Source organism: Thamnophis sirtalis, unplaced genomic scaffold (genome assembly GCF_051295495.1).
Source record: "Thamnophis sirtalis isolate CommonGarterSnake01/CBP01778 unplaced genomic scaffold, rThaSir2_p1.2 scaffold_3, whole genome shotgun sequence".
Taxonomy (NCBI): domain Eukaryota; kingdom Metazoa; phylum Chordata; class Lepidosauria; order Squamata; family Natricidae; genus Thamnophis; species Thamnophis sirtalis.
Genome location: NW_028261383.1, coordinates 95,703,082 through 95,719,545, shown reverse-complemented (window position 1 = coordinate 95,719,545; position 16,464 = coordinate 95,703,082). Strand labels below are relative to the sequence as shown.

The window sequence follows — 16,464 nt, the reverse complement described above, 5'->3', positions numbered from 1 at the left end:
TCCATTCCCATTCAACAAGAATTTAAATATGCACATTTGGAAGGTGGAGTTTGGCCTCTGATGAAATGAGTGCACATTTCTGCAGGTATATAAAATTGGGAGATTTTTAATCAAATTGTAACAATCATGCAGTAATTTATGTGTAATTGAGAATTATGAATAGTTCATGCATGCTGACTTCCTATTCTGCATGACTGTTTTGATAAAAATACACGATCCACATTCTGGATTTGATATGTCACATTCTTAAAACAGTTGCTAATGGTAATATCAAGAATGTATTTAATGTTGTTTATGTATTAGTGATGCAAACACACATTCATAATACATTTTCTATTGGAATACTGCATATTGTTGTCTGAATTCCATGAGAGCCAGTGTTTCAATTGGTAAAAATTATGTCTACTTTTATAAAGTACAGTATTTTGTTTCAATGAACAGAGTTTAGCTCCAAATGGGCTTTTAGAATTCTTCATTTCACATAGCATTCTCTTCCAAGGAACATCCTTGTTTCTTTCTCTCCCTCCCCCCATTTGAAATATCTATTGAATTGATTTCAAAGAAAGATAATGTAACCCCATGACTGAATAAGTTTTCTCCCAGGGATATTAACCTGCAATACAGCAGAGCATTATAAACAAAGAATGGTTCTCACAATCTTTTTGCAGATGAGCAAAATTTAATTTTCTCCTATCATTATATCTATAATCTGGCTGTCTTTTCATTATTTGCAGTCTGATTGTCTTGTCCTCTTTCTGAAAAACCCATGCCAGCAAATTTTAAAATTCAGGAATAAACTGACATAGCAACTCAGAAGGCACTGCAACGTTTGTTGCCATCATCTATGATGTTATATTTATTTAAAATTAATCTGAAAACTGCCTTTCTGATTTTCTCAGCATTTTATAATAGACATTTTATATGTCTACTTGTCTGTTTGCTATTTCTCTACTTAATCATGTGTGGCTATTCCTACTTTCATATCATGAGAGATGAATGAGGACATTAGAGAACTGAAAGAAGAAAGGAGGGGGGGGGGAGTTCCCGTAGGCCCAAGCTGCTGCTTCTTGAACTCAAGAGCCAAGCTGAAAACTGTAGGAGATCCTGAAAGTGTAATATCTTGGGTTTTCTTTAGTGCAAAGTGCATTCTACTGTTATAGCACTATTACTGATGTCTTTAATAACAGTTCTAAACAACCTAAGAAGCCTTATGATGCTAAGGGCTAAAGGAAACATCCTTTCATCACAGGGTGCAATCAATATGGATTATTTCAGTAATTTAGCAGGATGTCAAGCTGTTTATAGGTCTGCCAAAGGTCTAGAAAGTTAGCCATGAACTCATTTGGTCATAATCAGCATTTGTTAAGTTAAAAGTTAAACAAGAATTCCCATGCTGAATTCCCCCCCAAAATAAGACTCCCTGAAATAAGCACTTGGCCTTATTTTTAGGAGGTCTTATTACTTTTGAGGTGCAGGAGGCGGCGAATGTAGTCACCTCATGGCTGCTGCTGCGTTGTAATATTTTTTGGGAGGGCTTATTATCCAGGGAGGTCTTATTTTCAGGGAAACAGGGTATGTATGTATCAGAGGTGGGTTCCTGCTGGTTCTAACCAGTTCGGTAGAAGAGCTTCCAGAAATCTACCATACTGGTTAGAAGAGGTTCGTCATGGAGTGCCTGCCCCCTCTCACTCTGTTGCTGCTATCGAGAGGTAGCTTGTGTGACACGGCCAGTCTCCTAGGACCTCCCCAAATGTGCCTAGGAGGTGTGGCCACCAGCAAAGCATGGGGCGTTCCAGGGTGTCCCTGCCCCCCACTGGTTCCCCACCTCCCTTCCCAGTGAAATCCCTTGTGCCTGGCTCCTGTTGAGCTCCGGTAAGGAGGAGAGGAGCCTTTGGGGAGTGAAGAGGAGGAGGAGAGAGGAGGAGGTGCTCTTCCCCACATGCTCCTCCGTGCTCTGGGAAGCCATGAAAGTGACTGGGAAGTGGCGAGAACCTTCCTGCCTCTGCTGGACTTCACGTGCTCCTCGCGACTGCAATAGACATCCAGAAGTGGAGGAAGCTGTTGGTCTGGAAGCCCACACCACATTAGCCACACTTCTGGATGTCTATTGCAGTCGTGAGGAGCGCACGGAGAAGAGCACAAGGTGGAGTGGAGGAAGAAAGGTTCTCGGCGCTCCCCAGTCACTTTCACAGCTTCCCAGAGCTCCGAGAACCTTCCTGCCTCTGCTGGACTTCTCCGCACTTCCTAGCGAGTGAGGGAAGGAGGAAGGGAGGATCAGGCTGCATGATCCTCACTTGCTCGCTCACCTGCTGGGCTGCCACAGTGCGGCTCTGGTTACCTTCCACACCTGGCAGCTGCGGCGATGTCATCAAGACAAAGTCCAGGAGCATCGAGAACCTGCTGGACTTCATCTTGATGACATCACCGCAACTGCTGGGCACAGAAGAACAGAGGTAGCCAGAGCGGTGGGAGAGCCAGTGAGTGAGGGATGATCAGGCTGCCTGATCCTCATTCGCTCACCCACCGGGCTGCCTCAGCAAGGCTCTGGCTACCTGCGTCCTTCTGTGCCTGGCAGCTGTGGTGACATCATCAAGACAAAGTCCAGCGGAGGCAGAAAGGTTCTCGGTGCTCCTGGAGAAGAGCGTGAAGCTTCTATGCTTAATTTTATGTTAGGGTTATTAGCTTTATATAAACTTGTTTGAGATGGGTGGCCATAGAAATTGAAAAATAAATAAATAAACATTAGGTTTATATTACTTTCTCTGATTGGACTCTTTTGGACTTTCATGTTATGTCTGCCTTGTTCACTAATGTAACTCAAGGCTCCAGCCAGGTCTGATTTAAATCTGTGGTGCCTAATTTTGGAAACTTTAAGATGTGTGGACTTCAACTCCCGGGAATGCTAGCTGGGAAATTCTAGGAGTTGAAGTTCACCAGTTTTAAAATGCCAAGGTTGGACACCCCTGGTTTAAAGTGAAAAAAAGGGGGGTCAGAGCACAGCAGTGCTTTCAAAGATACTTCCCTGTATTGTCTGTGCACAATTTGAAGAAAATCTCTTTCCAAAGGGAGATTTATAGCCTCCTGAGAAGCTGCTTGAAGTTCACACAGGAGAGGGTAAGCATTTCTCTTGAGAAAGAGCTTTTCTCCCAATGTGGTGGGACAATAATAAATGGAACAGGATTTCCAGCAGCTGCCTTTTGGTTTTTTTCCACCACATTTTGATGGGCAACTGTTTTTTCAACTTCCTCCTCTTGTTGTGAAAGGGAAGAAGTTGCCTTGTTTTTAATTTTGGACTGAGACTAAAACTGTGTGGATCTTGATTGGAATGTAGGTAGAGTCCTTGACTTACGACCATTTGTTTTACGACTGTTTGCTTGCACTGAATAAAGGGGATGTATCATTTTTCACACTTATGACCATTGCAGAATCCTTGTAGTTACCTGATAAAATTCAGACACTTGGCAAGTGGCATGTATTTATGATGGTCATGTTGTCTTGGAGTCATGTGATCACATCTTGCAAGCAAAGTCAATCTGGGGAAGCCAGATTCACTTAGCAACTTTGTCTAGAAAGGTTGTAAAATGGAGCTAAACCAGGGGTCCTCAAATGATGGCCCATGGGCCAGATACAGCCTGCTGAAGCCATTAATCTGGCCCGCTTGGGACCATGAGGTGGTCCCCACTTGCCCTCTGGAGGTTGAGAGGCCAAAAAAAGGATGCATGGACCTGTTTTTGGATGGCAGAGTGGCACTGGAGGCCAAAAATGAAACACACAGAGGCCTCTGCCACTTCTAAGCCTGCCAGCCAGGCCACCTTACCTGCTGCCTGGTCGCCTGCCTGCTCCTTGCATCCATCGCATAGGAGAGCTGCTGATTCTGCCTACTGGTAAGTGACCCAGTTTTTTTCCTTTTAATGTTTTTTTTAAATTTTATTTATTGTGTCTAGAATACAGAAATAAACACAAAATCTTGCAAAGCTACCTTGCACCAACCTGGCCTGCCCATAGAAAAGCAGCCACTTTGAGACACATAACATTTATAACATATTTTTTTTTTGCTTTTCTATGGGCAGGCCAGGTTGGTGCAAGGCAGCTTTGCCAGATTTTGTGTGTTTCTGTGTGATACCTGGTTGTTTAGGTAATTGTGGTTCCTGGTTCTGTGAGCTTCCTGGCACTGTCCTTTATAATTTCCCACAATGTCTTGATGGTTTTTATTCCAATGGCTTTGTCTTTCCTGTCCTTAGGGTTAGGGAAAAAAACTGGTTTCATCTGCAGTCTTTTGGTGGGAAATTGTTATTTTTTTGGTGTTTTCCTGGCACTGTTATAGTTTGTGTCTGTGGGTGTGTAATGTCCCGCAGTTATCTACACATTAATAATGATCAAGTACTAATAATATTTCCTTATACATTTTAGTGATCTTTCCTTACATAACACAGGTCTGCAAAAAAATTTTTTCGAGAGTTGTTTTGGTTATTCCACGTAATCTTTATGTTTTTTGGTGCGCTGAATCCGAAAATGACCTCCATGTTGTCCATAGGACATCACATTTCCTGACAATTTAGGTAACTAGGTTAAATAAGGCAATTCCTCAAAATAAATGGAAATAAATTTATAAAATTAAAGTTTCATTACAATATTTTCATGAAAATTCTTTTTTGAACTGAAATGAGCTCACCCACACACACTAAACTCGATTCTTCTTCCTTGTGAGGCTCCTCTTGGTGCATTTATGCTTGTGAGTAGCATCTGGAATGTCTCTCTGAAGCATCCAACAGTAGTCTGCCATCATTGTAATGCTCTATTTTCCCTGGTATCTCCTTTCCATCTCTTTATTGTCTTGGTGGAATCGTTCACCTTGTTCCTCACTCATAGCTCCCAAAGTTTCAGGAAAGTAGTCAAGGTGGGACTGGAGAAAATGCACTTTCAAACTCATCAGTTTGAAAGCTTGAAATGCTTTCAGCATTCTTCCGACAATCTTTTTGTAGTGAGGACCTTTGTTATTGCCTAAAAATTTCTGTACGACTTCTTTAAATGCAATCCACCCTTCTTTTTGAGATCTGTCATGGTATTGACAAACTCTTGATCAATTATGGGCCTTCTAATGTCTGGTCCGACGAACACACCGTCCTTCAATTTTGCCTCTGACAATCATGGAAACTTGGTGACCAAGTATTTGACGCATTCTCTATCTCTTGGAAGTGATTTTACAAATTGCTTCATCAATCCCAATTTTATGTGGAGAGGTGGTAGAAGAACTTCATGGGAAGGTACCAAAGTTTCTCGGAGGACATTCTTTTCACCGACTGTTAGCACCCTCGGCTGCCGACTCTTCTTGGTCCAGTGATTTTGTCGGTCTCGACTGTCCCATAGATATAGAAAACAAAGGTATTTGGTATACCCAGCTTGTTGCCCGAGCAGCATGCACAAGACCTTCAAGTCCCCACACACTTGCCAACCATGGTCTTCTATTTAAGTTTACGAAGAACCAATTCCAAGTTCTTGTAGGTTTCCTTAAGTGTACAGAATGATCTATAGGTATGGAAGCGTAAAAAACCGTTGTGGAGTAAAACTGCTTTGAGACTTCTTTTTGAAGAATCTATAAAAAGACGCCATTGTTCTGAATCATATTGGATTTTAAATTGACCCATTAGATCTTCGACATTGATGCAATAAACTAACTTGTCTTCCTGGGCAAAGTAAGGAATGAACTCCTTTTAACGATGCCTGAACCATGAAGATGACACTCCTGGCAACAATAAATTCCTGCTTTTCAGCCTTGATCCAATCTTTGGAAAGATTCAAGTCTCTTACCAAATCATTCATCTCCTCCTGAGAAAGCAATTTTGGTGTGGTATCATCTTCAAAGTCAGAACTTGATTCGTCATCTGGTTCAGGTATGACTTCAGCTTTATCGGAGCTAGGAATCTCTTCCAAGGTAGCAGGGGGCTTGGGTACTGGTATATCTGTGCCATGGGGGATGGGACAAATTGCTGAGTGAAGATTGGGGTATAAAATGGAATGCTTCCATTTGGAATTAAACCCTTTCGCATCATATGAACAAAAGTAACAGTCACCACTATGGTTCTTTTGCTCTAGCCATACCATAGGAATACCATATTTTTTCTTACCCTTGAACCAGTTTCGGAGGTCCTCAACACACCGTTTGCATACTTTATGAGGCACCCAAACTTTATCTTGATCTCCATTTTTTAGTCCAAAGTATGCAAAGTATACTTTTTTCACAAAGTCTGTAATATTCTACTATTGCTTCAACACTGTATATTCACCACAGATGAAACAGAAACTGTCTGGCGAATTAATACACTTTTGCAGAGCCATAACATAATGGTTGAAGAATGACGAGCTAACATGGATTGCAATGAAAAAGTGTGAACAGCCTAGAACCAAGAACCTGATGATGATTCGTGCACAAGTGTGGCATGCAGGAGAGAGCAGATCTGTGTCTGTACACGAGATGTCACAGTGCTGGCCACGCCCCCTGCACTGACCAGAGATGCTGCTATCTGCCCTGTGTCTCCCTCCCACTGGATTCTTCAGGAAAGATTAACCCCTTCTACCATTAGAAGCACAGACTTAAAACTTGCTTAGCTGACCTTCAGATTTACAGTGCTATACTTTTTTTACATAACTCGGACAAACCCTTTAAGATTTTTTTGGCATTTTATATCTTAAATGCACTTATATGAATTAATTAATAGTAATTTGGACTTTAAATTTGGTTAAAAATAATATAAAAAATACCAAAAAATTAAAAAAATTGATAAATTTGAAGACAATTTTGGATGTTGTGGCAAATCATGACGTGTACGAGTTTTTCCAATATTTTATTTGTTTTCAGCACACCAAAATACATGGAAATTAGATGAAAATAATCAAACAGCTTTTTAGTTTCAGACCTGTGATTGGTGTTTTCTTTTAGATTTCTAATTTCTGTTTCTGTTAGTTAGCAATTGATAAAACAAATCTCACATGAAAAAGTATTCGAAGCCTTCTTGATTTTAATTGTCAATTTATTCATTCCTGCACATTTTAATATTTATTCATTTTCATATCTTTGTTTTTCCACTGTTGTGCAAACACAATTCCAGCAGCTGTTAACATGTGTAAAATTAAATATATATTGTATTCCCTTTGAAATGCCCAACCAAATATTACTGGTTTTAAATCCATATCTTACTTTACCATTGCTTCTAACCATGACACCACTAACTCTTGAATAGCTACTTGGTCTGTTCTAAGTACTGAACCTAATTCATATATTCCTGTTTTTTGAACTGAGGAATAAATTTCAGAAAAAGAAATCTGCATTGCTCTACCTATGACATTCATTCTTTATCTAACTTCTTAGATGAAAAACTATATCTTTCCTGTTTGTTGGGGGACATCCTTTCTGAAAACACTATACATTGTTGGGTGAAAATAGAGGTCCCTTCTGTTACCTGTAGTGTAGTCCTCAGTTTACAACCACGATCAAGTCCAATATTGTTTTATTTCTTCTGTAGTTAGTATTATTTAACAGGATGAAGAGGCAACAGAGTATGACCGCTAGAACAGTCATCTTTTCTATGTAAGTAGCTGTTTTACTGCTTTGTGTGCTTGTTTCATCCTTAATATAGTAGTGCAAGCAATTAAAGTCTTCCTTTCTGTATCTCTTTGTGCAGGCCATTCATTGGAGCAAGGTGGTCAGTGGGTGACTTCAACACACAAAAGGACAGTAATCTTCCTTTTCTATTATTTTGTGTGCTGGTTTCATCCTAATGCAGTGCATGCAATGAAAGAGTTCATTTCTGTGTTTCTTCTTTGTGCAGGCCATTCATTGGAGTCAGTGATATTGAAGATTGGCAAGAGCAGTCATCTTCCTTCTGTAAGTAACTCTTTTATTGTTTTGTGTATTTATTTTAATCTTATTTAAGTAGTAAGTACACAAAATAATAAATTTCCTTTTTTATATCTTTTTGTAGATTATCCATTGGGGCAAAGAATTCAGTGACATTGTCTTGGCCACTCCCACCTGGTCACATGACTGCCAAGCGACTCCCATCCAGCCACATGACTGCCAAGCCACTCCCATCCGGTTACATGACTGCCAAGCCACTTCCACCCCATCACATGGCCAGCAAGCCACTCCCACAAAGCAGGCCACACCCACAGAAGAGGTTCCAAATTTTTTTGAAACCCACCACTAGTATGTATATATGTATGTATGTATGTATGTATGTATGTATGTATGTATGTATGTATACACACACACATACATGCATACACACATTTATAAATAAAATTATAATTTGATACATGGAAGAATGTGTAGCTTGTATTTTCATATAATATCTTTAAATCTGAAATGTCAGCATCCATGACCCTATCCTATCATGTCATGTTGTGTCATGTCATGTGCTATCCCATCCTGTCCTATCCCGTCCCGTCCCGTCCCGTCCCATCCCATCCCATCCTACCCTTTCCTTGCCTTCCCTACCTTTCCCTTCCCTTTTTGCAAATGACCTAATGTTTGCTTTCCAAAGGAACATTTCATAGTGACTGTTTTATTTTGCAACCTCATATATTTTTCAAGCATGATAGTGTGGAATAAGGCCAGGATTGGATGCCTTCCAATCCTATTGTGAGATGTTATAAAGAATATTTGAATCTTGAAAATGTTTGATTGTTTAAAGCTGTGTACAAGAACTGAATGCATAACTACCAAATAAGCAGACATGGATAGTAAGCAATGTTCTGTTTTGCTTAAAGAAATGAGTGCAGCCACTTTCCCCGCCTGTACAGGGTATTGATGAAATATGGCACTGAAGAATGTGGCTTAATTAAATAATCTATACAAACACAATTATGGAGCAAGAATGACAGGGACTGGTTGCTACAGTTTATAGGTCAAAAATAAATATTATTCTGCTAATAGTGATGATAATATGTTTAAACACTCCTGGAAGATCTAATATAGTCTTCCCAACCTAGATGCTTTTCAGAGGGGTGAATTTCAACTCCCAGAATATTTAATAATGACTACGTAGTTGAAGAATTCTGAGAGTGTAAGTCCATATAGCTAGAAAATGTCCAGGTGGGACAAGACTGGCCTGGTCCATCATATCAGGCACCCTTTGGAAAATGCATATTACTGTATTCATATTGTTCCAATTATGCAATTGGTTTGGCTGTGCCTTAAACTGAGATTGGCCAACATTGCTAACACTAGTGAAAGATCAGTGGAGAATGGTTCCTTATGGATTTATTAAAGCAGACAAGCACATTATCACTACAACAAGACAATGTTACTGCAGTACCTTCCTCTCGCCACAGTATGTTTGCAACTGCAGCATCAGAGAAATGGGAGAGCCAGAAAATGGAAACAAAAAACAATGTCAACATTTCATTGTAGCAGTTAAATGACGTTAATACTATTTTGTTCTTTTCTTACACAATAGCAATTTCTGTAATAAATGACTGCATTTTTTCCAGAGAAATGAGATTGTTGGAGGGAACGTCACCAATTTTGAATTTCTGTGTTAGAATTCCAGACACCTCCCCCCTCCTCTCCCAGTCAAAGTATTTGTACATAGGAGAACCATCACATTCACCAAAGATTTTTGCCTGCATAAGGGTGGTAATCTTTGAGACAACTCACTGTAATCATATAGAGCAGGTGTACCAACCACAATCATGTCCAGGCTATATATAACTCCCCATAGGTCAAAACTAAATATTAGTCTGGTAATAGTGATGACAATTTATTTCAACTCTCTATAATGGTTTTTTAAATGCGGAAGATATAATACAATCCTCCCAACCTAGATGTTCTTCAGTCTTGGTTAGATTGGTACATGTTGGCCAGCTTGCTACAAGTATTTCCTCCGAGCACAATCCCACTATTTTATGTAAACTAGCATATCTAATGTAGTGGCTATCTTATAGCCAATGCACTTCTGGGCTGTTCAAGCTATGGACTTTAGAGCTATTCTGCCATCCAACGTAAGATGGCAACATTTTGTTTGTCAGTGAAAGCAAATTATTTAGGCAGATGTATTTAATTCCAATTTTCTTCTGTTGATTTTGTTGTGATATACACACCAGAATTAAAGCATACATTTTTACACTTATCTGTAAAATAGGTATATTTTTTTAAAAAAAATTATGTGTAAATTGGCCCTTATAGGAATTTGTCACAGACAATGTCACCTAGCAATTTGCATGAATGATGAAGGTAACAAAAGCAATCCAAATAGGACAGAAAGCTTCAACTGCCATTGTTACTTTTATCTAAAGAAAATGAATGTTAACCTGAGTAATGCCTTAAAAGTAGTTGTTGGTACTATTATTTTCTACCATGTATACTGTATGTCATAGTTTCATATTCCAGAACATAGTTTTGCAGATAAGTTATGACTTCGGATACGTAATTATGAACTAGAAGGTTTATTATATCTTATTGTCTTTCCAACCTGAATGGGACAACACTTCAAATCATGAATTGTAGTTTAATTAGTGAATGTGAAGTCAGGCAATGGGTCTCATAGTCATGAGCTGAAAAGAGCAAAGGCTACTGGGAAGACAAATGAGGCTAACGCAACCCTGCTGCTGTTAACTACTATTATTGGATTTAGTTAATTAAATTAATTTAGATTTAATTTCATTTAATGCAACATTCTTTAGCCTGATACCTAAAGTGATTGAAATTACAATTTTCATAATTTTGAAGCACTTTGGCAAAAAACCAATGCTAGATGGCAATTCAAAAAGAATAGCTTGGAAAGATCTCCAAAGACAATCTGCTGAATCAATCCATTTTTAACTGGTCCTTGGGGAGGGTTTCTCAAGATTATATTCTTCTTCATATACCATATACAGTTTCAGAAATGAATTTGAGAGCATTATGTTCAAGGACTTCTGGAATTCTTACCTTACTAATGATAACTATAGAAATTTCCATAACTTAAAAATCTACAGATAAGAAACTATCAAGTTTTGTAAATATTTCTTATTTCTAGTGATCAATGTGAACTAGACAATCATTAGACCTCAGTATGTGGTCCTTTATGCAAGCAAAATCCAATTTGGTTCAAATCACTCAAGTCCATCAAATGAGGATATATAATTAGAAAGTAGATATATAAATTAAACTTACGGGTTTTTCTTGCTGAATCTTCAATGAAGAGAGATGAAATGTCCTCATCTACCCCCACTTCATTTTTAGCAATGCAAGTATAGGCACCTGTATCTTCATATCGAACACTGTTGATATGAAGTTCACTTCCATTTGCTGCAGCACCATCAAAAGAAATGCATAAAGAGTTGGAAATGCAAAAGGTTGCAGAACCTGAGCAATTGTCAGGATGCTCTCCTGAGCACATTAATTTGCTGGAGAGCTCTGATGAAATTAAAGAGATTATAGGCCGGTCTCAGAATGATTTTGTTGTCCAATATTTTTTGAGGTGAGATGGTCTACAGAAGGAAAATTCTGGATATCCTGCAGATATCCATACTGATATCTTATGTCAGAATAAGGAAAGGACAAGTGAAAAATACATCCATACAGTTAACATTTCTGAACTTCTATGAATCCTTTTTTTGAAAATGGCATTTTTACAGATATGCGTATTTTACAGATTATGAGTATGTGATATATAAAAGTGGCAGTTGTGGGGGAATGGTGAAATTTGATTGAAATATACTTTGTATTTCATTTTTCCCTTTTATGGGCAATCTTTGGCCCTCAAGCAGTATGCAGACCACAGATTACCTGTTGTAGATACTACAGCTCCATCCCTGAACCCCCTGGTAATTCCCCAACTGCTTAATAAGCAGACTTTGCTCGAAAGTATTCAGGAAAGTAAATTGTTAGAGGATGAGAAAGTACCATGTTCCATTATAACAGCACCTCTGGCAATGGAAAATCCTCCTCCCCTCATTGATTCTTTGCTTTCTTTATCTTACAATATTTGCAAATCATCTCAATCCTGTAAATTTGTGAGTGATGTACAGGTAAAATTTTTTAAAAAAACCTTACAAAAATATACCAAGAAAAATCTAATATTTTAAGAATGCTTGCTCACAATCAGTCAAAGCTGATATTGGAATGGATTCTTGATGTAATATTCTAATGCTATGTCATCTTTTTCCTGCTTTAGGTTGCTACTTTCCAAGTACTAATGAAGTATAATACCTTCTTTCATAGCCATGCAGTTTTCTTTGTACCATTATGCAAGTGGTTTGCTATGATGTTCTTCCAGATTCCCCCCCACCCCATGTTGCTTATAAACCAGATATTCCTTAGTGGTTTCCCATCCAAATAAAATTATTAACTTCTGAAAATGACAGCTAGGTATGTCCATCAGTGAAAACATTCTATTGATCTTAAGTATATTGCTGAAAACCCTACTGACTCTGTTCAAAATGGCTAATTTGCAATGATCAGCAATAGAATCCCTCAACTGATAATGGATAAAAAGAATTGAATACTGCCTTCTAATTCTCTAGCAAAAGAGAAGTGTATAATATACATAGAACCATTTAAAAAAGAGCTGCAGTAAATCAACAAACAATATAGGGCCAGTCATATGAATAGCACAAAGGCAAAGTCATAACTAGATGACATAAGATCACATATTAGTAAAAAAATAAATAAAAGAAAAATCCTTGCGGCTCTGCCAATGATAGTCAAATCTCACATTCTTTTTACCCTTACCTAAAATAAGGAGCTGCTTGGATAATTTTGGCATGATAGCCATGCCATTCTTTAGCCAGGACATTTTGGGATTTGGAATGCCTTCTGCATGGCATTTGAGGCTTGCTGATACTCCTGGTTCTTGTGCCTGACTTTCAGGATAGACACGGATCACTGGTGGCACTATGGGAAGAAGAAACAGGAACTGATTACTTTAAATTACATTAAATTAAACTTTGCAGCTCTTTAGACACTGTATACAGAGTCAATTCAGATGTCTTGTACAATTGCATATTTCTTCCAAGGGATGGATTGCTCCTAACCTGAGCAATGGTGAGTGAGAAAGTAAGCACTGGAGGTAAAGCTCTTCATTTCCTGTCATTTATCTCTTAAAGTTGCATACTCATGGACCACACTGATTTTGTACTAACGTAGTAAATCTATCCATCCACCCCCACATCCTCATCCATCCATCCAATTATCTTCCTCTCTCTCTCTTGATTTTATATGAAATCACTGTCTGGACAAATGAAAACTCTTTTTTCATCAGTTTTGTACTTTTGATTGCAAGTGCAGATGCCTTTATAATAAAAAACAAGCCAATAATCAATACAAAGACAGATTGAGTTAATATACTATACATAGTATATTGGACATTATTAAATTCTGATGCTGGTGTTTAAAAAGTAATTCTTTTCTGGGAAGCACACTTAATACAAATCTAATTATGTTTTACCTCAAAGACTTGAAAAGAGGCTACCTCCTGCCAAATGGAATTAAACCATCCTGAGTTCTGGTATTAAAAACTGGAAGCAAATGCTATTATTGTTCAAACCAACGTAATGTAATCAAATTCTTTTTTAGAAAATGAAAAATAAAAATAAGCTATCTGCCAAAACATTAGACTATTCTACATTTTCTTGCTCGTTGCATAGTCTAATATGAGATATTATCAACCATTAAATATATGAGTATTTAATATATCCAGGCTTCAAAAATCTGAATGGCTACTAGATTGCAGCCAAGAATTTGAGTTTTGTACCATTTTTTTCTACTATTTCATTGATTGTTCCCCCCCCCATTATGTGCCATCAAATCTTTGTCAACTCTTAGCAACCACATAGAAACCAGCTAACAGTCCCTAAATGCAAACTGATAAACTGCAGATCCCCCCTCTTGTCAGTCCAACTACTTTGCTTACTTTAGAGGGGAAATCATTCTGAAACATTTCACAGAGGAGAATGTTAATTCACAATGACTGTGCCTATGCATAGAGGGAGCGAGGAAAGAAAGGAAGGAAGGTCCCACTGCTAAAGGTAATATCTGCCAAACTGGACAGAAAATTTTCTGCAGAATAGTGTTTAGCAAATGGCTCTTCCTTGGCCATCAAATGGAGTTTTGAAACTTGAGAAGCCACTTAATCTCACTCCTAATTTCCAAAAGCCCTAGTACTTTTGGGTGAAAAACCATTAGTTTGGACTTGTGTCAAGCTCTATCTAGGATTTTTCTTGGTGAATCGTTCCCCAAGTTCTGGATCTCTTCTGATCTCAGATTTCTCCTTTCTTGTTTACTTCCAGATTAGTTGTTCTATAAATCCCTTCATCCTATTTATGATTACAAATACACAAAACATAATATATGCCAGGTCCAGACTGTTTAGGAATTCAATATAAGTAGAAGCATTTTGAATTAATTAACTCAAATTCCTTTAAATATTGGTATTTTCTGTTTAGTGTATTGTTAACCAAGTTGTCATTTCTTTCAAGGTTTTTCAAGGGCTGTCCTATACATAAAATATCATATTAATACAATTGGCAAAGCATGAATCTCTTTTGTTGTTGTTTTGACATCTTTGTGGCCAAATTGGGAAAATGACTGCTTTTGAGGTCACTGGCTCTCTAATGAAAAAAACCTGGATCTAGTACATCCCCAAGCTATGTATCTTTTAATTAGCTGAAATGGATGATATTTCTAATAGAAGTGTCTATTAATACTTTAACACTTTATGTGCATCCTCAGGCTGAATTAACTGAAACCAGTATCAGGCAACCAGAACAGAAAAATTCTGGATATATACATAGGATATGTTCTTATGGGGTTTATCAAGGTCAAACTAGATATGGAAAATATTTTGGAATTGAACTGAACATTATTCATTACAAATATCTGACCCCCAGAATCTAATTATTAGTAAATATTTTACCAATCCAAACAACTCTACTGGATAGAATTCAAAGATGCAACAATGGCACACTGCCACAAACTTGACCCAATACAGTAATTATCTTCCATCTGAGTTTATAGTGGGACTGAGTTTTTACATGCTGAAAAGAAAACAGCATGACAGCTGATCAATCTGTTACCACAATATAAAAATACAATACAATACAAAGAAACTTTCCTGTAGCTATTTACACATTCTGGGCAAGAAAAAGAGGAGCAGGAATATTATCATAAACAGAAATTAGATTTCATACACAGCAGTGGTTGGAATTATTTCAAAACAGCTTCTTCGCTTTTCTACAATAATTCAGAAGTTTGTGTATTCTTATATCCCTCGTTTGTTTCAATCCTGCTTGCTGGTGAGAACCTGCAGAATCATTTACAATACAATAGCAGAGTTGGAAGGGACCTTGGAGGTCTTCTAGTCCAGCCCCCTGCCTAGGCAGGAAACCCTATACCATTTCAGACAAATCACTATCCAACATCTTCTTAAAGACTTCCAGTGTTGGGGCATTCACAACTTCTGGAGGCAAGCTGTTCCATTTGAGTCTACTATGACTCAAACCCAGTGTGAGATGTGAACAAATCTTGTTCAGTCTTGTTTTGTTCTGTTTATCATTGCAGCTAAACTCTACATATAGAGCAAGTTATGCTGAGATGTAGAGTTGGGATTAACAACCTATTGCCCATTCAAACTCAGGGTTTCAGAGTAAGCCCAAGATTTCAACATTCTCAACTGAAAATTCTCTAAAAAATATTGAAGGACTATTTTATTCATGAGTCATTGCAGGAATCACCTCAATAGGTCCAAGCCTCCTTCATAAAAGAATGGCAGCTTCTGAACCTTAATGGGAACTGAAGCGGCCATGGCAATGGAGTCCTAGATACAGTTGCCATTCCAAACTTCCTGCCTGATCAGCTGGGATCAGGTGGTCCAGAGCAAATGCTACAGAATGTGAAGTGTGACATCTGAGGAACCCCATGCAGTTCCACACCATCCTATTTATGGCCTCATAACCCCAGAATGTGCAGCCTGAATTTTTCCATTCCTGGTTTTTTTTAATGTTTGGAATAAGGAAAGTTTAAAAAGAAAGATACAGCTCTTTTTTAAAACACCAACATCTAAACAACAGGCCATTTTCTCACCACAGGGGAAGTTTAAGATTCAAAACTGAATCTTGAACTTCTGAGAAGACATCCATTTTATTCCTTAAAAAAACCAAAACTTTCCCCAATAGGGAAAAAAATCAGTCTGACCATTTTATCTTTGCTCAGTCTGGAGATAATATCCAGAGGAAACAAAGATATAAAGTAAAAGGGTGAAAAAGTTGTTTGTTCATTCATTCTATACAACTCATATTTTGTTTCTTTGAAAAATTGCTTATGCTAAAGAACACCCCTCTTCTCAACCCCAAACTGATAATAATAATTTGTTAAAAAGTTAAACTGAAAAGTAACCTGAGAAAAAGCCAAAAGAATTAAAACATCCACATATTTCCAGTTTTTACATATAATATTTGGGATGTTTAAAATGTTTAAAACATATTCAG

General features: G+C 37.9%; 1 protein-coding gene across 2 annotated transcripts in view; it reads right to left on the bottom strand.

Annotated features, from left to right (window-relative positions):
* Positions 1-16,464, bottom strand: part of FSTL4 (follistatin like 4) — a 467,659-nt gene that overhangs the window by 14,445 nt on the left and 436,750 nt on the right. The window contains exons 9-11 of one of the 2 annotated variants that reach the window (XM_087709547.1): positions 12,713-12,874; positions 11,153-11,287; positions 9,315-9,341 (exon numbers count right to left, since the gene is read on the bottom strand). In XM_087709547.1, the coding sequence (XP_087565673.1) occupies positions 9,315-9,341; positions 11,153-11,287; positions 12,713-12,874 (324 nt within the window). The remainder of the gene's footprint in view (positions 1-9,314; positions 9,342-11,152; positions 11,288-12,712; positions 12,875-16,464) is intronic. The other variant, XM_087709548.1, reaches the window with a different exon arrangement.